The sequence below is a fragment of the Garra rufa genome, chromosome 3 (genome assembly GCF_049309525.1).
Source record: "Garra rufa chromosome 3, GarRuf1.0, whole genome shotgun sequence".
Lineage (NCBI taxonomy): Eukaryota > Metazoa > Chordata > Actinopteri > Cypriniformes > Cyprinidae > Garra > Garra rufa.
The window spans coordinates 44,085,489-44,107,348 of record NC_133363.1 but is presented as its reverse complement, the minus strand read 5'-3'; the positions used below and the strand labels follow the sequence as shown (position 1 = coordinate 44,107,348).

Genomic DNA, 21,860 nt, shown 5'->3' with positions numbered 1-21,860 from the left:
ATGGTTTATACTGGAACATCAACCAATAGGACATTCCAGCTGGATTTAAGCCCATTTCCATGGGAAACTGATGATTTGAAGTGGACATTTCTGGAAAAAATTCTTTGTAGATCCACAGTTGAAACTGTGGCTATATGGACTATTTTCTCTGTTGAATTTCTTGTCTTGTCCTGGGCACTCTATGGATTGTGCTGTCTGGCCAAACCTAACCATACTGTTCCAGTATTGGTCATAAACCTCTTTATCACTGATATCATACAGATTTGTTTCAGACCTATCCTGAATTTTTGTACATTCAGTGTTACAATTTCATTTGCCTACTATGTTTATTCAATGAGCATAATAGTCAATGTTGGCTTCATGGTCTGCATCTCTGTGGAAAGATACATAATGATCAAATATCCTGTTTGGTACCGACTTCATAATACGACTAAGAATTTAAGTCTGATATGCTTGTTTGTTTGGGCAATACCATTTGGATTTATTATGATTGATGTGATTATTGCACTTTCAGGAAAGGTGGCACATGCATTTATCTTAGCTGCATTTTTTTTATTTATGCCTTATCCACTGGTTTTGTTTACCTATGTGGGATCACGGAAGGCACTGTCTCATTCAGTCGCAGTCACCCCTGATGAACAGAAGAGGATTTTGAGGATTCTGGCACTTGTACTTTTCAATTATACTGTATTGTTTATGCCAAGCATTGTTCAAAGCATCATTATGGTATTTTTCTTTGAGTATGGTCTACGAGTTCATGGTTATTTAGTCACAGTGTCAGGAATCTTAGTGTATTTAAATCCACTGGCTGACTCTTTGTTGTATGTTTTCTTAAGGAAAGATGCTAATAGCATGTTTAGATGTTTGTGTTGTGAGAAGCTACATAAAATTCAGACACAGTCAGAAAACTCCTCTAATGCTTCATCTAGGAGGGATGAAGTTCAAATTAGTGTCCAAACATACAGAGAAACTACTGAGTTACAACCTGAGTGAATTTCACCAATTAGTAGTTCTGTTTACTACTAAAAACATGAAAATGCATATGTTAAAACTGCATGTTAAAATTGTTTTAAAAGTGATACTTACACTGAAAATTATTGAGTGGACTCTTATCAAAATGTATAATTCATTGTCTTTGTCATTGTCATGTGTCTTTATTCAAAGTTTAATAAATATGTTGTTTATGTCTTATTGTTAGCATCTGTCTTTTTGGAAATGGGAAATATATAATATTTGGGTAGTGCTGTCTTTGAAAACAGGCCTAATGTTTCCGTAGCTGCTGCCATCTGCCAGAAGATCAAAACCGCCTCGTGTGAAACGCACACAAGTGGGTGTCGCGTCCGGTCTCTATGGAAACTAAGCAACTTCACTGTTTGCAGCTACTAAGCTAAGTTAACGGTTGGGGTCGGTATGCGCGTTCATATATTTCTTCTATTTTGATTTTTGTTGTCTTCGAATAGCATTGCGAAATGCAGACAAAAATGAACGTATCCACAACACTGAACGCGGAGGAAGGAACAAGGGCTGAATCCGAAGAACAAGACCCGAGTGAAGGTGTTGTGTCTTTCGCTACAGGTAAGTTACCTTCTTAAAGTCTACATTCAACGGCTATCACCAAAATAACACTGAACAAAAACAACTGACTCACTAACAAAGACAATGTTAAAATGCACTGGAATATTATCGTTAAGCTCTGTTCTTTCGTGGTTATATCCTGCCGCTCCGACTTTTATTCAAAATGACAATGACTGTATTTTTTTATGCCAATGACTCTAATGTGCTGCGATATTACATGCTTGATTAAGCTATTTTCTAACGTAAACTATGAAAAGAAGCAAGTTTGACATACAGTTGAAGTCAAAAGTTTACATACACCTTGCAAAATGTGAATTATTTTACCAAAATAAGAGGACTCATACAAAATGCATGTTAAAATAATAATTTTTTTTAATTACCCTGTTCAAAAGTTTACATACACTTGATTCTTAATACTGTGTTGTTACATGAATGTTCCACAGCTGTTTTTGTTTGTTTGTTTAGTGATAGTGTTGTTGTTTGTGTATTTGAACTAGGGATGCACCGAAATGAAAATTCTTGGCCGAAACCGAAAACCGAAAAAGAGGAAACCAAGGCCGAAAAACCGAAACACCGAAAAAATTATGCCAATTATTAGTACCATTGCATTTATGGCTATGACTGTGTACTAATTTTGCTAAAATCAAGGCATTGCAATTGCATAAATTAATATTAAAGTTTCAAAGAATAAATCAGTTATATTAATTAAAAAAATTATTATCAATCAAGTATTATATTACTTAAATAGCATATTTTACTGCCTTTGTTTAAATTGTTTAAATTTTTATAACACATTATCTTGTGGATCCATCAGTTCACATTTACAACTCACACACTTTTGGGCCATTTTCGGCCGAAAATTTCCGGTGGCCGAATATTCGGTGCATCCCTAATTTGAACCCTTTCCAGCAATGACTGTATGATTTTGAGATCCATCTTTTCACACTGAGGACAGCTGAGGGACTCATATACAACTTACTGATGCTTCAGAAGGAAACACGATGCATTAAGACTTGGGGGTGAAAACTTTTTGAGCTTGAAGTTCAGGGTGAATTTAACTTATTTTGTTTTCTGGGGAACATGTAAGTATCTTCCATAGTTTCTGAACGGCAGTACTAAATGATAAAAATATGATATTTAGGCAAAATAAGAAAAATGTTTACATTCTCATTCCATTCAAAAGTTTACACCCCTGTCTCTTAATGCATAGTTTTTCCTTCTGAAGCATTAGTGAGTGTTTGAGCTTTCTGTAATAATTAAGTATGAGTCCCTCAGTTGTCCTCAGTGTAAAAAAAGATGGGTCTCAAAGTCAGTCATTGTTGGATGGGTTTCAAATCCACAAGAATGCTGAAAAAACAAAGAATAACAACACAATATTAAGAATCAGGTGTATATAACAACATTTTTTTTAATATCAAAAATGTATTATTTAACCCTTTTCCAACATTTTATGCTCAACCACACCCACAAACCAACTTTTGGTAGAAAATAAATATTTTCTGAAGGGTAAGTGCCTTCTTTTACAGATTTTTTTTTTTTTTTTTTTTTTTTTTTTTTTATAATTTAATGTCTGATTTTTTACCCTTTCGTGGAAAATGCCCAGTAGTAATAACATTTCTTTTAAAGGCCAGGAGTCTCAGAGTGCAGCTAATGGGACAGAGGTTAACACTGACAAAATCGAAACCAAAGCATCAGAAAGCAGCGCAATGCATTCAGGTCCCAGGTGATGACATAGAAAATACCTGTATGATATGTGCTCAGGAGAACATCAGAAGAAGAAATACTGAATTATTTTTCTTGTGTCTTTTAAGAATGACCAAAGAGTTTTTAAGGGAGCACTGCAAGAAAAATAAACTATACCTGACGCCAAGGCTAAATGACACACTTTATCTTCACTTTAAAGGTTTGAAACTTTGATATTTAAAAGACTGTTTTAATATAGCATCTTTGTGTTATTTTCAAGTTGTTAATTTTGCATTGTAGGTTTTTCTTGTATTGAGGGTTTGGAGGAATACACCGGCCTGCGCTGCCTATGGCTGGAATGTAATGGCATTCGCAAGATTGAAAATCTGGAGAATCAGACAGAGCTTCGCTGTCTTTTCCTCCATCAGAACCTAATTCAAACTCTGGAAAACCTGGAACCACTCAACAAGCTTTGCACCCTCAATGTCTCAAACAATTATATCAAGGTCATTGAGAACATATGTGAGTACTTGCGCACACAAGTGAAAATGGCATAATGCAATGCATTCTTTACTGTTCCTCAATATACCATAAAATCATTCATCTTTTGTTTTTCAGCCTGCTTGAGTGAACTATCCACACTGCAGATCTCCCATAACTCACTGGAGAATGCGTGTGACATGGAAGAGCTGTCACACTGTCCATCCATCAGTGTTCTTGATCTGTCTCACAACCGCATCAGAGATCCAGCACTCATCAGTGTTCTAGAGAGAATGCCTGACTTGGTAAATAGAGTGTATCCCTTTCCTCATGTACATTCTACAGTGGTGGCCAAAATTATTAGAACACTAGTATTTTCACCATCTAAAAATTATTTTAAGTCAGTTGCTTCTACCTTTAGCTGTAGTGTGTCAGTAGGAAATATCAGTTTACATTTCCAAACATTCATTTAGCCATTAATTGTAATAATCCAGTGAGATTTTTGCACAAGGAGTCTGACAACAGCCAGCACTCCTCACAAAGATCTGACCTCATCATCATCCAGTCTGTCTGGAATGACATGAAGAAACAGAACAAATTGAGACAGAATAAATTCAGAAGAACTGTGGCAATGTCTCCAAGATGCTTCTAGAGGCTTACCTGCAAAGCTGCCTGAAAACTATGCGCCACTGCACCTAGAGCAAAGGCTGCCTTAAACGCAAATGATGGTCACAACAAATGTTGATTTAATTTCGTTAATAGAAGTTAATTGAAAACGAAAATCTATTTTTGACATTATTTTTGACAGCAACTCCATGTGCAAACAAAAATCTCACTGGATTATTACAATTAAGGGCAAAATGAATGTTTAAAAATGTAAACTGATATTTCCTACTGACGTACAACATCAAAAGATAGAAAAAACTGACTTAAAACCATTTTTTAGCTGGTGAAAATACTAGTGTTCTAATAATTTTGGCCACCATTGTAGATATGGAATGACTTGCTAGAAGTTAATTCATGTTTGTTTGAATTTGCCAGAGGGTGTTAAACCTAATGGGTAATGAGATCATCAAAAAAATCCCAAACTACAGGAAGACTCTGATTGTACGTCTAAAGCATCTGACCTATCTAGATGACCGGCCTGTGTTTCCAAAAGACAGGTTAGCAGCATTGTTTTCTTAAGTAAAATTGCATACAGTAGCATTCATTGTCTGACAACTGCCATGGTCTTAGTCTAGTCTTTGTTACTAGTACTTCTAGAGTTGTTGTTGAGTCTTTTATTGAAGTTTGCATTGATTCACAGAGCATGCGCAGAAGCATGGGCAGCTGGTGGTTTGGAAAGTGAGCGAAAAGAAAGGGAAATGTGGGAAACGAGAGAAAGAAGGAAGATCCAGGAGAGTTTGGATGCATTGACCACTATCAGAGAGAATGCACTGAGACGACAGCAGGCTCAAGAGCTTTTGGAGAAAGGCAAACGCACAATCTGTTTATATAACTCTAACTACTGTTCAAAAGTTTGGGGTCACTAAGAGTTTTTTCAAATTAATTGAAACTTTTACTTAGCAAAGATGCATTCAATTGACAAAAACTTTTGCATTGTTACAAAAGATTTCTATCTAAAATAAATGCTTTTGCTTTATATTCATCAAAATTCCAATTCTACAAAAAAATGTTTCTACAAAAATATTACAGACCAAAACTTTTTAAAACATTGATAACACAAATTGCTGAACGCATGAGCACCAAATTAACCTGAAGGATCATGTGAGACTGAAGGCATGAGTAAGCTGCCAACGCAGGAATAAATTACATTTAAAAAAATAAATAGAAAACAGCCATTTTAAATTGCAATATTTTTTCACAATATTACTGTTTTTACTGTATTTTTGATAACATATGGTGGGCATAAGAGATTAAAAATTACCAACCCCAAACTTTTGAACAGTAGTGTATCCACCTTATTTTTCAATGTGGAAGTAAGCTGTTTTCTGGTAATGTGTGAGACTTCCGGGTTCATAAGCTGCCCTAGGAAAATAACAAGAAAAATAACAAAGTGCAGTGAAAGGTAAAACAGTTTGAACTACAAACCATTGTGTTCATAATTAAGATAATACATGAAAATAATATGGTAAGACACACCAGTTTCAAAGCAGCGAAACGAGTCATTTTCTACAGCTAAAAATAGCTGGACACAGAGAGAAATAAGGTGGATACACACACTCATATTCTCTTACCTCCATCTGACTTACAGCATTATTAAAAGCTTATGGTTTACCCTTAGGAATCATAGAGGCTCCAAGTCCTGTTACTGGAGATCAGAGCCCTCAAGATGAAACATCAGAAAGTGACTCTTCAAAAACAGAGCAAGAACAAACTGATCTATCAGCATTAGAGGTGGACTACATTTTCAAATCTGCATCTGAAGAGGAACAGATTATCCAAACAACACTTGATCAAAATCATTCCGACCAGTTAAAACCAGAAAGACAGCAGACAGGTTCAGAACAGATTCTCTATCCATCATTTGACAAGGAACAGACTAGCCAATCAGCAGCCTGGGGATTGAAGACTAAAGAGGAGAAGAACCAGAAAATGAGTGTTCACACAAAACCATCGCAGTCACATCAGAGCAGTTTATTCTCAGTCGCAGGTCCTGGAGCTCTTGTCACTGAACTGATCTCTGAGGATGAAATAGAGTCTATCACCCTGTCAGATGGACCAGTATTAACAATTGATGTGAGTCCTTACACCATTGCTTAGATCAGTATAACTTCAATTTGTTTTCACAATGAATAGAATTTTCCATGCATTGTATATTTGATTTATATAGACTGCATACAACATTTTGATCCTCCTGATTTCTCTTTAGGATCTTCCAGACCTTGAAGATGAAGAAAATAGCCTGATATTCCCAACAACATCGCAGGTAAGAGCAGGGTTATTACAGTTACCTAAAACTAAAACCATAAAAAAGGAAATAATTGTTACTTGAAATAAATAAAAATGACACTAAATGACAAAGAATACAGTTGAAGTCAAAAGTTTACATATACCGTGTAGAATCTGCAAAATGTTAATTATTTTACCAAAATTAGAGGGATCATACAAAATGCATGTAATTTTTTATTTAGTACTGACCTGAATAAGATATTTCACATAAAAGGCGTTTACATATAGTCCACAAGAGAAAATAATAGTTGAAGTTATAATAATGACCCTGTTCAAAACATTTAATTCTTAATACTGTGTATTAAAACGGTGTATTAAGAACCGTCTTTGATCTTTAAAACTAAATTTAAATTTAAATTTAAATTTTATCTTCTGGGGAACATCTAAGTATCTTCTGTAGCTTCTGAAGGGCAGTGCTAAATGAAAATAATATGATATTTAGGCAAAATAAGAAAAATGTACCCATCTTCTTTCGGTTCAAAAGTTTACACCCCTAGCTCTTAATTGTGTTTCCTTTTGAAGCATCAGTGAGCATTTAAACCTTCCGTAATAGTTGCATATGAGTCTCTCAGTTGTCTTCAGTCATTGTTCAATAGGGTTCAAGCATACAAACATGCTAAAAAACCAAAGAATTTGTGGGAATTAACATTTTACAGATTCTGCAAGGTGTATGTAAACTTTTGACCTCAACTGTATATGATAAAATGTCATTTCATGAATTGTGATGAAAAATATTGATTCAATTTTATGAGAAAAACCTGTGGAGATTTACATTTACATTACATTTTTTCAGAGTGTGATCTGTCCAAAGATTCAAGTTATCTCTGATGAAGACACAGAATCAGAAGCTCTTACAAGCTTGTATCACTGGCCTCAGTCAGATGCTGTGGCCACAGATCAATCTCAGCTGCTTATTAATGTCTCCACTAAGAGAACCACCCTCAAGCAGCAGAGTCCTGACTTCACCAGTCAACCAGAGGCAGGGGATGATTTCCCAAAGCCAGAAGAAAACAGAAGGACTGTTCTGATTGAGGAACTGGACTGAGTTATTTTATAGTTGAACTAATAGATGAAACTGTATTGTAGTATTTCCCAACCCCGGACGGCCTCTAGCACAAATCTTGGATGTGTATTTAAATTCGATGTCTGCCTCATTTATAAAAGGTGTTTAACTGTAAATCGCCAAATCATATTAATCATTTAAATAAAAAAATAAATCAATTAAAAAAAAAACATTTTGGTTTGAATTTTATTGTGGATATTATCAAAACACAAATTTAGTTTTATACACTACCAGTCAAAAGTTTCTGACCAGAAATATTTGTAATGTTTTTTAAAGAAATCTCTTCTGTTCACCAAGCCTGCATTTATTTGACCCATAGTACAGCAAAAACAGTACAATTTTCAAAAGTTTATGTTTATTATATTTATTATGTTTATTAAAAAATACATTTGAAAATATATTCAGAAAGAAAACAGTTATTTTAAATAGTAAAAATATTTTTAGTACAGCATGTTTTTGATAATCAAATAAATACAGGCTTGGTAAGCAGAAGAGACTTCTTTAAATACATTTAAAATCTTACTGTTCAAAACCTTTGACAGGTAGTGTATATATATTTATAGAATAATTATATAATATAATAATATAACATTTATTAATATAATTATATAATATTATATAATTATGGTCCTTTGACACTAACCACATATGTTAAATCCTGTACAAAACATTAGATTTGAGTAAAGAACATAACTTTTAAACAAGAAAATACATAAAGGTTTTTAATATCTTACCAAAAAGCTTACACATTAAATGACACATAAAATAAAAACTATATATATACCAAGATTAAGAGTCTGTGCAGATATGTGGCTGTAGCACTGTCACTGCCATCCGTCCAGCTATATTAAATGGATAGGTTACATCCAAAGCAGCAGGAGAAGAGAGAAACATATCAGGAGCAGCTCTTTACTGACTGAGTAACTGACTCTATGCGCAAGTCCTTTGAGTGTTTCCTGGTTAGATTGGTCAGCGTTAGGAACCAGCGGTGTGGTTGCAGTTGCAGCTTCAGTACGACTGGCACAAATGTCGTAGAGGTTACCAGCAAATGCTGTTTTCCGAGACTCCGCTCTCAAAGATTCCCAAATTTCTGCTGCATCACCTCGGCAGCCAGACAACACACCACTCACACACATCTGGAAAGCATCCCATGACCTGCAGATGTGAAAAGTGCATGTATTGAGATAAAAACATTGTAGTTAGTTGTATTCGGTGGAGGATGTATTCGAGTGTGAATGTGGCTCACTTGCAAATGGAGTTGATGTCCTGTGGGTTATCAGTCTTGGAGCTCACACTGTCACCCAGAGTGACCAGACATTCAGCAAAGCCCCTGTATACAGAACTACATGGAGGTGTTACTGCTGCACTCAGCACAGAAGAACAGAGACCTGAGAGGGAAAAAATTAAAGCAGTTCAGGATCAGTATCAGAAAGAGCTTTATTGCCTAATACGTTTATACACGCAAAGAAAAAATTATGTAAATAACATAATAATATTATTATTTTAAGAGACAAACATAAATATAATACAATACAGTGATAAAAATATTAAAATATATATATATGGGACATTCTACAGAATTGGTTCAAAGTCAGAGTTGGAAACATCTTTAAAAAATGCCTTTTCCACTAATTTTGTATGTATGCAAATTGTATAATATCCAAGGTACACATTTCTAGTAATTATGCAGCTAATTCTCATATTGTATTTTCAGAAAGTTTATATTTGTCTTTATATTTGATTATATTAACCTATTAAGATTTAGTTAAATCTGCAAAGATGCACATGTTTAGCACAGTTCTGAACAGTTGTACACATATAAAAACTAAATGTTTAAATATAGAAAAATGTTATTTGGCAGTGACAGTCTTTAAAGTTACACACAGATATTTCATACTTTTTTGAAAACATTTACCTCAAAATGACAGGGCCTATCTACTTACAATGTAGCTATGAGAGAGAATGACACATAAATTTCCTGGAATGTATATATGAATGTTTCCATAAATGTAGGGGTGTTATTAAAATCAGTCTCAGCCAATGGACTAAAACCTTCACTGTTTCAGTAGTGACAAAATGTGGGACACTTTTTAACAAATCAAAAAGAAATTTTTAACAATGAAATAACATGCTAAATTATTTCAATATTATTTTCATAAGTTATAATGATGATTTTATATTAAGCGTACTGATTATTGTGAGTTTTAACAGATAATAAAAGGACCTTAGTAAACATCCAAGAATACTTGAATACTTAAATGCTTTTTAAATGTGTTTTTTGGTAGCGGGACAGCAGTTTGCACCAATTCTGTAGATGTACCATTTTGGATTATGTTATGTGCAAATATGTACTAATGTACTAAAATGTATATGTACTTATGTACTAATACCCCTCAGGACTGAAATGTTGAGGCCATTAAGACCTATGATTGCAAATTCACTTTAATTTTTACAATTATTAGACTGACATATGGCATAAACTGACTATGTCAGCTGACATGTCTGCTATAGTTCTACAATTTTATTATATTATAACATTCTATTATCTTTATGTTTATGTGTGTCTAGTTTTCTATACTGTTAGATGTTGTTGTATGTCACATGGATTAATCTAAGGGATTAGACCCAGAGCAAAAATGACATTTAATCTTGCTGCAGAACAGCTCGGAAAGACAAATCGCCTCCATTTTTCCCATTTCTCTTCTCTAACCATTTTATATGTTTATTTTAAGAGAGAAATATAAATAATACTACTCATACATTAAATAGTTAGGAAAATAAGCCACATCAACATCAGCAATTTCTGAACCTCATAAAATTTGGCTTTTTTTGGGGATGCTATTTTTATAGTAAGTACAGCATATTATGCCCATGACCGTGGCTACTAATTCAAATTTGAAAAGCATGCATGATATTATACAGATTACACTCAAACTAAATTTTTATGATATGGAAAATAAAAATGTAAAATCTTTAAACTATATATCTATGGTAATTAAGACAAATTATGATATTACACACACAAACACAAGTTTGAAGATAAAATAGACTTTTACTCACTGAGGCAGAATGAAATAAGCAGCAGCAGATGCATTCCGTTGAACAGCCACAGTTTTGAACTGAAGACCACACACACTGGAGAACCTTAACGTTTACACTTTAACACACAGTCATTCACAAATCATCCAAAACATTTCTGAGGTCCCATTCACCTTCTTTGACGTCCCATTCACCTTCCTGTTTCAGAAAAGAACTGCAACTTTGAAGCCAACTGTTGAACCTGGTGGATGAATGGGGGCTGTGACATCTGATTATTAAAAAGGGGGAAAACTGAGGGATTAAAGATCATTTCCGGCTACACTGTTCATCATATCAGAGAGGAAGAATATACCTCCTGTGACAATGGTTCTATATGGCTTAACGTATTGACCTTTTGTCTCTCTATTTGGTCTATCTCTCACTCTCTCTGTCACACTTAAACACAATATACAAACAGATGGAAAAAATCCCAATGGGACTGTCATTTTTATTCCAGCATGGTACTTTCTAATACACACACAGTTGGCAAACCTCTGTCTGATTGACAGGCTTGGATTATGTCATTGCATAAATCCAAAGGGAGAGGGGAATAAAGACGGATTACTAGGCTACCTCTTATATAAAGCCATTACTATCAGCTCTCTCATTTTCTCTGTCACTGAATCTGTCGTTTTCCTAGTATTTATCTACTTTGTTTTTGGACATAAAATAATAATTGGAGTACCATGGTATTCTTTAGTTCAAAAAATATGTAAACGGCATTGTAAATGATACAGTATTATAGTAATTCAGTATGATAATTCCATCACTGTACTTTGGTAAAGCCATAGTGTTGTTTGTGTTCTGTTGTCCTATGAAACTATATAATCACATTTTATACCAAATGATTTATTATAACCTAAAGGCCTAAAGATTCCCATAAGGTAAAAAAGGTTTCATTATGCCACAGATCATGCAACATGAATGATATATGAATTATGTTTGCTTGAGAGGCAAAAATCGACCATTAGGTGGGAGTAAAGTCGCGTACTAACAGTTGTATGACGCGGTAGAGTCAGCGGAAGTGACGCAGTTTGTGTGGATGTGGGGCTGTCATGGATGAAGTTGGTTCACCGGCGCGTCGTCGCGGTGGTCCGGCGGGGCTCTCCGCCGTGCAGTCCGACACCATAGAGGGCCTGACAGAGCTGGAGGATCTAGAGCGAGTGTATGCACAGCTATGTGCCGAAGAGGTGAATGTTTATTTGTGGAGACACAGTGTTCCTTATTCTCTATCAGCTGGACTACTAGTAAGGGTAGATAAACCCTTGTCAGCTGTGTTAGTTAGTTAGTTGATTATATGTATATAAAAGCATTCTGTGGCTAATAGGTGAGATTGTGTGCATGTTGACTGTGCTTTGGCGTACACTGTTTACAAACGCACTTTCCTGACAGGCGGAAGTGCAGAAGGAGTTGGGCGCTCTTATGGGACAGCAGAGCAACATAGAAACAAAGATGCTCGCCCTGCAGAGGATGGGGTGAGTGTGTATTTGTTTGACCCTTAACATATGCTGTTGAACTGAGAAAATAGAATATAGTGTGTTAATACATTGTGTGTTTCTTCAGACCCAACTTGCAGCTGATCGAGGGAGATGCTGTGCAGCTGTCTGGCATGATCAACTTCACATGCAGCCTGGCAGAGAACGTTAGCAGCAAAGTCAGACAGCTGGACCTCACCAAGGTACCTATAACATACAAATTCGTATGATATCAACACACTCTCAGTCTGCGTATGACAGCATCCACTCAAGCTTTACACCTGGTTCTGTTTCAGAAAAGGCTGTACCAAGCAATTCAGCGGGCAGATGATATTCTAGATCTGAAGTTCTGCACAGATGGTGTTCAGACAGCCTTGCGTAACCAGGACTATGAGCAGGCTGCCGCCCACATTCATCGCTATCTTTCTCTTGACCAGTCGGTGATTGAGCTCAGCAAGCAAGGTGGAGAGGGTGAGTCTGTTTTGGGTTTTCTAGCAATATGTATTACCACTGCAAGTATTGAATAGTAATTTATTGAGTCAGTTTTTAAATATGTACAGTTATGACATAGGTGCTTGGTGTTAGAAATTAAATGTACTACAGTCAAAAGTGTTTGAAATGTAAGATTTTGAATGTTCTCTTCTGGTCATCAAGCCTGCATTTATTTGATCCAAAGTACAGCATAAACAGTGAAATTCAAAAATATTTTTACTGTTTAAAATAACTGTTTTCTATTTTAATGTATTTTAAAATGTAATTTATTCCTGTGATTTCAAAGCTGAATTTTTAGCATCATTACTCCAGTCAGTGTCACACGATCCTTCAGAAATCATTCTAATATTCTGATTTGCTACTGCTGTTTTTGCAAAAAAAAACATTTATTATTATTGTTAAAAACAGCTGAGTAGAATGTATTCAGGATTCTTTGATGAATAGAAAGTTCAGAAGAACAGTATTTATCTGAAATAGAAATCATTTGTAAATGTCTTTATCATCACTTTTGATCACATTTTATAAAAGTAGAATTATACAGAAAGATCTTTGGATCTTTCAAAACACCATATTAGAATGATTTCTGAAGGATCATGTGACACTGAAGACTGGAGTAATGATGCTGAAAATGTCGCTTTGATCACAGGAATAAATGACGTTTTAAAATATATTCAAATAGAAAGCAGTTACTTTAAATAGTAAAAATAGTTTAAAGTTACTGTTTTTGCTGTACTTTGGATCAAATAAATGCAGACTTGGTTAGCAGAAGAGGCTTCTTTAAATTCATAATTTTTTCAAACAAAATAATTGTTAACCGCAAAACCAGTCATAAGGGTCAATTTTTTTTAAAATTGAGATATGTGTGTCATCTGAAAGCTGAATAAATGTATGGTTTGTTAGGATAGGACAATATTTGACAGAGATTTTTTTTATATATATTTATGGTAGGAAATGTACAAAATACAATGTATTTTTGGCTCTTGCTACAAATAACATCCATGCTACTTAGGACTGGTTTTGTGGTACAGGGTCACAAATATGTTTGACAAATAAAATGATTAGTAAAAATGTTTTATTTAATTTAAATTTTATTTTTTTTATTTTAATTTGAAACTTGATTAAATCATATGATTATACGTAATGAAAGAATGACAAATCTGACATTTTAACAGCTTAACTATCCAACAAGTAGCTAATTATGACTTTTAAGTTTAATAAGTCACCCTTGAAGCTGCATTTATTTGAGCAAAAGCAGTACTTCTGTAAAATATGATTACAGTATAAAATAATTGTTTTCTTTCAATATATTTTAAAACATTACTATCACTTTTGGTCAGTTTATTGCTTCTTTGTCTAACTGACAGTTGTGTTTGTAGATTTGTCACTGCACTTCAGTTACATTGTATATTAATGTGGATTAATTGTTTTAATATAAAAGTATTAAGAGTCTGTTACAAACAGGATTATGCAAAAATTTGTAGAAATAATAGATATTGTGAAAATATTGTTCAGTCTGATGCGCACATATTTAGAATAAGGTACTTATGTTATTGTATTAATTGCTATACATTGTGCAGGCAGTGCAGTTGAAGCCAGCCTGGCATTGCTTCAGGAAGCAGAGCGCGATCTGAAGGCACTAGTCACAACACGACTGGAGGAGGCAGTTGCCACAGGCGACTTGCCTCAAGTGGAGCGCTTTTTCAAGATCCTTCCTTTACTGGGACTCCATGAGCAGGGACTTGCAAGGTTTGCTCAATACCTTTGCAGTCAGGTAGGAACATGTGTTTATGTCCATCTTACATGACCAGGAAAATCAGCTGAGAATACTTGAGTTCTAATAATAAAAGTTTTCTTTTGCTTACTTTTCTTTCAGTTGGCTAGTAAGGCTGAGGAGAACTTACTCCTGGCTGTAGGCTCTGATCTTGGAGAACGCAGAGCACCGGTCATTTTTGCTGACACACTCACACTGCTGCTTGAAGGTAAGAGCAGATGCATCACTGTTTAACTTGGCAATATTTATTATGTTCAAACAAATAGATATCACCCATCCTTCTGTATCTGTTAGGTATTGCACGCGTTGTTGAAACCCATCAGCCCATAGTGGAAACATACTATGGACCAGGCCGACTGCACACACTCCTCGCACACCTTCAAAAAGAGTGTGATAAACAGGCTCAGAAAATAGTGGACAAATTCATCCAACAGAGAGATTACAACAATAAGGTGTGTATAGTGTCTATATGCTGTATTGGTGTGTTTACATATTAATATTTAAACAAAGTGTGCCTTAATGCAGTTATACATATAATTCATACCTTTTATTTTTGTTTTGCAATAGTTTCAGGTTATACAGACCAGCATGATGAGGGGCATGACTACAGAAAAGATTGAACCCAGGTGGGGTTCGTGTTATAAATTTTATATCTGTGTATCTTGTGAATACAAGATGTTTTATTCATTGTCATATGTTTAATGTAGAGACCTGGATCCCGTGTTATGTGAGGTTACTTTAATGAACTCAAGAGCCGAGCTGTACTTTCGATTCTTGAGGCGGCGTATAGTGGCTGACTTTGAGGTTGCAGATGCAATGGCAGATGAAACAGTTATACAAGGTAACACTTAACTTTTGATGGTATAAAAAAAAATACTCTATGAAACAAGATTCTGCTGCAAGTACATGTCATGACAACTGTCATCAGCTTTAGCCTAGCAGATAGCATGCATGCTACTTATTCATGGTGCTCATACAGGCAAAACATCATTGCCTGTTTTTAAAAAATATACAGTTGAGGTCAATAAGATATTTCACATAAAAGATATTTACATATAGTCCACAAGAGTAAATGATAGTTGAATTTATAAAAATGACCCCATTCAGAAGTTTACATATGCTTGATTCTTAATAATGTGTTGTTACCTGAATGATTCACAACTGTGTTTTTTGTTGTTGTTTAGTGATAGTTGTTCATGAGTCCATTGTTTGGACATTGTTTATTTTGGGGATTTCCGTCTGCATTGTCCCTACCCAAATTCAAATGGTTCACCTATACACATACAATGGAGGAATTAAAAAAAATGATGTTATTGTAAAGAAAACCATTTAAACTACAAAATAGCACCGTAATTCTTTATAAATAATATTATATAGGTTTCAAATATTACAGTTAAAACTAAAAAAACAGGCACTTTTTGATTTTTTTATTCAGAAGTTTTTGTTTGAAAGTCTGTAATTCAGGCACTCTGCAACTTGTTTTGTTTGATTCCACTAGGTCTCAGGATATACCAGAAAAAAATAATTTTTCATATAACAGTTTCTAACTAGAAGTTATTGAATTATAACCAAAGAGAGTCACATTGCCCCTTTTCCCCCCTAAAAGTGTCCTTGTGTGTTTCCTTTGCAAAAACTGGTTTTATAAAGCACATTAGAATCCTACTTTACTATGTAAAGATGAGACTCTAAGCTTTCAAATGATACCATATATGGGCTGATACCATATAAACAAGGTCATGAAAATGAAGCGTCAACATTTTGAACGAAATTTTGGAGAGTTTAGGAGGTTAAACTGCCTGCTGTTCTTCATAAAAATCCCTCAGGTCCCACAAATTCTTTGGTTTTTCAGTATTTTTGAGTATTTGAACCTTTTCCAACAATGACTGTATGATTTTGAGATCCATCTTTTCACAGGACAACTGAGGGACTCATATCCAACTATTACAGAAAACACAAACTATTACAAACACTCACTGATGCTCCAGAAGGAAAAAAGATTAAGAGCCAGGGGTGTAAACTTTTGAACATAATTAAGATTTGCACATTTTTCTTATTTTGCCTAAACATCATACTTTTTAGTACTGCCCTTTAGAAGCTACAGAGGATAGTTACATGTTTTCCAGAAGACAAAAGAAGTTAAATTTACCCTGATACTCAAGTTTTTAACCCCCCCGACTCTTAATGAGATCATCAGTGAGTATTTCAACCTTCTGTAATAGTTGCATATGAGTCCCTCAGTTGTCCTCAGTGTGAAAAGATGGATCTCAAAATCATACAGTCATTGTTGGATTGATTGATTGATTGATTGATTTAACTTTATTAATCCCAAAGGGAAATTCACATGTCACAGCAGCTCATCACAAAAAAAATAATAAAAAGGAAAAGATACAAGGGTTCAAATACACAAAAAGGCTGAAAAAGAATTTGTGGGATCTGAAGGATATGACCTCAATGTAATTACCTGTATGTAATTACTAGGCTATATATGGGTAAAATGTGTTGTTGAATATGCTGATTTATATAAAATGATAATCATTATTATTACTTGCTGGCATTGTTCATGTTTGTTTTGCTGTCTAGAACATCAGCAGAGTTTAGAACAGTTACTGAAAAACTGCCAGTTGAGCCGCACTATGCAGGAGCTGATTGGTTATTACATTCCCATGGAGGAGTATTACATGAGAGAGTCCGTCAACAAGGTAGGACACATACAGTCAATAACTTGAATCAGAGATGTCAGAGCTGTTGTCAGGCCCATTAAAAGTTTAGGGTCAGAAAGATGTTAGTTTTAATATAATGTTATAGTGCACCTTCTTACATTTTCCTATTATTGCCATTGTTAAATTGCAGATAAATTTCTTTGGCAGAATCTGTGTCCTCATTGGATGATTAATTGATTTTATAGGCAGTTGCCATGGACACAGCTGAGGTGGGTCAACTGAGCTCCAGCATGGTGGATGATGTGTTCTATATTGTGAAGAAATGTATTAGCCGAGCCCTCACCAGCAGCAGCTCTGACTGTGTCTGTGCTATGATCAATCATGCAACCAGCGTTCTGGAGACAGACTTCAGGTATACACACACATTTGGAATTTTATTAGCCTCAGTGTTTTCTTTTTTGTTGTTGTTGTTACTGTGTACGTGAAGAGTTATTTTAGAGGTGGTTGAAGATTTAGAAATTGCCTTAGTCATTCTCTGTCCACTTTTTTCTTCCCGTAAGAGTGAGCGTGACCATATGTAAATTTTATGGGTCTGGCTTCCAGTCTAATCAATGTCCATTTTTAGCTGTACAAAACAGAATGTTTTGCTGCTTGATATTGCAAATTGGTGTCTTATTATTATTATTATTTTAATGTATTATCTTAATTATGAGCACACTGGTTTGTAGTGCAAACTGTTTTACCGTTTACTGCACAATGTTATTCTTCTGTATATTTCCTTTTAGTGACTAATGAACCAAAAGTCTCACCCATAGGCTTACTTCTGCATTAAAGAATAAGGTGAATACCCTTTACATCTCTTTTCTTGTTTGCAGAGAGGTGTTAGTATGTAAGCTGCGAGCTGGATATCCAGTCAGTGCTCTGCAGGACCTGCAGCGTGGGGTCAGTAGTGCCGTCAGTCTGATGCAGAGCAGCCTACAGCATGGCAAGATAACAAATCTCACACAAACACTTGGGATTGAGAGCCAGGAGCAGGCAAAGACGGCTTATTTGGTCAGCATCAACTGTTTCTATCTTGCGCACACACAAAGTTTCAATTCATTATGTCACTTCAATTCACTTGTTTTCATATACCTAGTTCTCACTAAACACACTCTTGTGTATTATATAAGCATAATAATGATATGTTCGTTTCTCAGGTGGCTCTCAATAATGTGGAGGTCTGCAGTGAGAATATCAGCACCCTGAAAAAGAATCTAGAGGTCAGTTTGATATAACTGTTTTGTTTTTTCAGTCACCCATCAGAAACACACTCTTTTGTTCACTCTCATGTCATCTCAAAATATAGGACTTTTTTTCCAACACAAAAAAAATTGAAATTGTGTCCATGCAGTTAATGCAGACAGAAGCTTACAAGCCTCGTAAACCTATAACAGCAGTCAATGAACTCACTTTTGGTGGTACAAAGAATTGCTATCTTTTTCTTTCCGTCTCAGAGTGATTGTGCCAAGTTGTTCAGTCAGGGGGCAGGCTCAGATCAGGCAAAGGCTAAGATAGACAGCTGTCTATCTGATTTGGTCAACACCTCCAGCAAATTCAAGGATCTCCTTCAGGTTAGTGAAAATCTGTTTATACTCTACCTTTCAAAAGTTTGAGGCTGCATTCATTTGATTACAAAATGCAGTAAAAACAGTAATGTTGTAAAATATTATTACACTTAAAAACTCTTAAATCTCTGTTTAATATATTTTAAAATGTAATGTATTCATGTTATGGTAACGCTACTTTTTAGCAGCCATTACTCTAGTCTTTAGTATCACATGATGCTTCAGAAATCATTCTAATATTCTGATTTGGTGCTCAAAAAACATCGTATTATTATCAATATTGAAAATCAGTTGTGCTGCTTAATATTTTTACAAAACTTGAACCATTTTTATCAGGATTCTGTGATGAAAAGGTTAAAAAGAACAGCATTCATTTGAAATTAAACTTTTTTTAAACCTTTCTGACCCATTTTTGAATGGCTCTGTATGTCAAAATAATCGGCCTTAAATGTTTTCTTCTTAATGGTTTATGTTTGTACAGGAGGGTCTACAGGAGCTTAATAACACGTCTATCAGGCCACAAGTAAAACCCTGGATCAGCAGCTTCCTGTCTGTCTCACACAATATTGAAGAGGTATGAAATGATAACATTGCCATTATCTACTACTACTGATAAAGCGTGGAAATAGTAGGTGCCAATGATAGCAACAGAAATACTAAGGAAAATCCTGCTGTTATTTTCCATAATATGTTTTTTGGGTCTAAGTTGCTTTGTGGTTGTGTTTTTAGGAGGAGTTCAGTGAGTATGAAGCCAATGATCCTTGGGTTCAGCAACTCATTGTCCAGTTGGAGCAGCTCATGGCCGAGTTTAAGGTATTTTCATTAGGGGTTCAAGCATGTAGTGCTGAAACCCTATTGTAATTTTAATCCACTTTACACATGCTGACACAAACCCATTCTAAAGAAGATGCCTGTCTGTAGATGGGCTTGTCACCAGTCATCTACGATACTCTGACTAGCCTGATGACCAGCCTCATCGCAATGGAAATGGAGAAGACTGTGTTCAAATGCACCTTCAGCAGGGTGAGCAACTCTGGCCTGTACAAAATGAACACAACAGCTACATGTCGGCTTAAAGGAACACTCCACTTTTTTTGGAAGTAGGCTCATTCTCCAACTCCCCCCGGGTTAATAAGTTGATTTTTAACGTTTTGAAATCCATTCAGCCGTTCTCCTGTTCTGGCGATATCACTTTTAGCATAGCTTAGCATAGATCATTGAATCCTATTAGACCAATAGCATCGCGTTCAAAAATGACCAACGAGTTTCGATATTTGTTGTATCTAAAACTTGACTCTTCTGTAGTTATATTGTGTACTAAGACCAGCGGAAATGTAAAGCTGCGGTTTTCTAGGCCGATAAGATTAGGAACTACACTTCCATTCCGGCGTAATAGTCAAGGAAGTTTGCTGCCGTAATATGGCTGAAGCAGGCGGAGTATTATCAGAAATGAGTTTCCAGCTAGTTTAGCATTTGCACATGTGCAGCGTGGTATTACTGCTCCTGCTTCGGCCATATTACGGCAGCAAACTTCCTTGACTATTACGCCGGAATGGGAGTGTAGTTCCTAATCTTATCAGCCTAGAAAATTGAAGCTTTGCATTTCCACCGGTCTTAGTACACGATATAACTACAGAAGAGTCAAGTTTTAAATAGGACAAATATGGAAACTCGTTGGTCATTTTTGAACGTGATGCTATTGGTCTAATACAGGGGTTTTCAAACCTGTCCTGGAGCCTCCCCTGCCCTGCACATTTTGTATGTCTCCCTTATTAGGCACACCCAATTCAGGTCTTGCAGTCTCTACTAATGAGCTGATGATTTGAATCAGGTGTATTAGATGAGAGAGACAAGCAAAATGTGCAGGGCAGGGGAGGCTCCAGGACAGGTTTGAAAGCCCCTGGTCTAATAGGATTCAATGATCTATGCTAAGCTATGCTAAAAGTGATATCGCCAGAACAGGAGAACGGCTGAATGGATTTCAAAACGGTAAAACTCAATTTATTTTTATTTTTATTTTTAACTCGGGGGGAGTTGGAGAATGAGCCTATTTCCAAAAAAGTGGAGTGTTCCTTTAAAAGTAACAGACATCCTAACTGTCTTCTCCATTCTGGGTTGCAGCTTGGTGGATTACAGTTTGATAAAGAGCTGCGTGCTTTGGTTGCCTACCTCTCATCCGTGACCTCCTGGACCATCCGGGATAAGTTTGCCCGACTCACACAGATGGCAACTATTCTCAACTTAGAAAGGGTATGTGGCTTAAAGGGTTAACTCACCCAAAAATGAAAATTAGCCCATGATTTACCCTCACCCACAAGGCATCCCAGGTGTATATGACTTTTGTCTTTCAGACGAATCCAGTCGGAGTTAACAAATGTTGCTCTTCCAAGCTTTATGATGGCAGCGGTTGGGTGTTTTTTTTTTTCAACAATCCAAAAGCGAATACATCCATAATAAAAAAGTATGTAAGGCACTTTTTATTATGGATAGATGCACTTTATTCGATTTTCTTTGGAATGATGAACAAAAACAGCTGCCCACTTCCATTACAAAGGTTGGAAGAGCCAGGACATTTGTTAATTTAACTCCTTTTGGATTTTGTCTTAAAGAAGAAAGCCATATACACCTAGGATGCCTTGAGGGTGAATAAATCATGGGCTAATTTTCATTTTTGGGTGAACTAACACTTTTAAAATGTTTAAGGTCTATAAGTATGTTGTTTTGAAGTTTGTTTGATTGTGTTTTTCTTCCTTTAGGTGTCTGAGATCCTGGATTATTGGGGACCGAACTCTGGGCCTTTGACTTGGCGCCTGACCCCTGCTGAGGTGCGGCAGGTCTTGGCTCTAAGGGTAGACTTCCGCAGTGAGGACATTAAAAGATTACGACTCTAACAGAAGTAAAACACTTTCCACTTGAGGTTTTTATGCATAGAATTTGTGTTTTGGGTTACTTAGAAGAAGGTGTGTTATCTCTGAACTTTTGTATGTGCATTTTTTAACATATAATAAATGTATGACTAGCCAA

The 21,860-nt window shown here is 35.6% G+C and overlaps 4 protein-coding genes across 4 annotated transcripts; 3 read left to right on the top strand and 1 right to left on the bottom strand.

Moving 5' to 3' along the window:
- LOC141331577 (uncharacterized) lies at positions 1-993 on the top strand. The gene is made up of 2 exons (XM_073836624.1): positions 1-745; positions 791-993. The coding sequence occupies exons 1-2, from the start codon at positions 1-3 to the stop codon at positions 991-993; spliced, it is 948 nt and encodes a 315-aa protein (XP_073692725.1).
- Positions 994-1,469: 476 nt separating this feature from the next.
- Positions 1,470-7,788, top strand: dnaaf1 (dynein axonemal assembly factor 1). Its single transcript, XM_073836623.1, has 10 exons — positions 1,470-1,575; positions 3,202-3,298; positions 3,387-3,478; positions 3,559-3,780; positions 3,877-4,043; positions 4,780-4,901; positions 5,045-5,211; positions 6,023-6,477; positions 6,611-6,667; positions 7,484-7,788. Exons 1-10 carry the CDS (start codon positions 1,470-1,472, stop codon positions 7,733-7,735), a joined length of 1,737 nt encoding a protein of 578 aa, XP_073692724.1. The 3' UTR covers positions 7,736-7,788.
- A 215-nt stretch (positions 7,789-8,003) lies between these two features.
- On the bottom strand, positions 8,004-11,202 carry nrn1lb (neuritin 1-like b). The gene is made up of 3 exons (XM_073837264.1): positions 10,814-11,202; positions 9,000-9,141; positions 8,004-8,908 (listed from the first exon to the last, which is right to left on the bottom strand). Exons 1-3 carry the CDS (start codon positions 10,845-10,847, stop codon positions 8,614-8,616), a joined length of 471 nt encoding a protein of 156 aa, XP_073693365.1. The 5' UTR covers positions 10,848-11,202; the 3' UTR covers positions 8,004-8,613.
- Positions 11,203-11,875: 673 nt separating this feature from the next.
- On the top strand, positions 11,876-21,860 carry cog4 (component of oligomeric golgi complex 4). The gene is made up of 19 exons (XM_073837133.1): positions 11,876-12,021; positions 12,224-12,306; positions 12,395-12,509; positions 12,603-12,777; positions 14,376-14,569; positions 14,672-14,777; positions 14,864-15,021; positions 15,137-15,195; positions 15,277-15,410; positions 17,150-17,268; positions 17,475-17,641; positions 18,105-18,282; positions 18,429-18,491; positions 18,726-18,842; positions 19,318-19,410; positions 19,566-19,649; positions 19,758-19,859; positions 20,958-21,086; positions 21,593-21,860. The coding sequence occupies exons 1-19, from the start codon at positions 11,887-11,889 to the stop codon at positions 21,725-21,727; spliced, it is 2,346 nt and encodes a 781-aa protein (XP_073693234.1). The 5' UTR covers positions 11,876-11,886; the 3' UTR covers positions 21,728-21,860.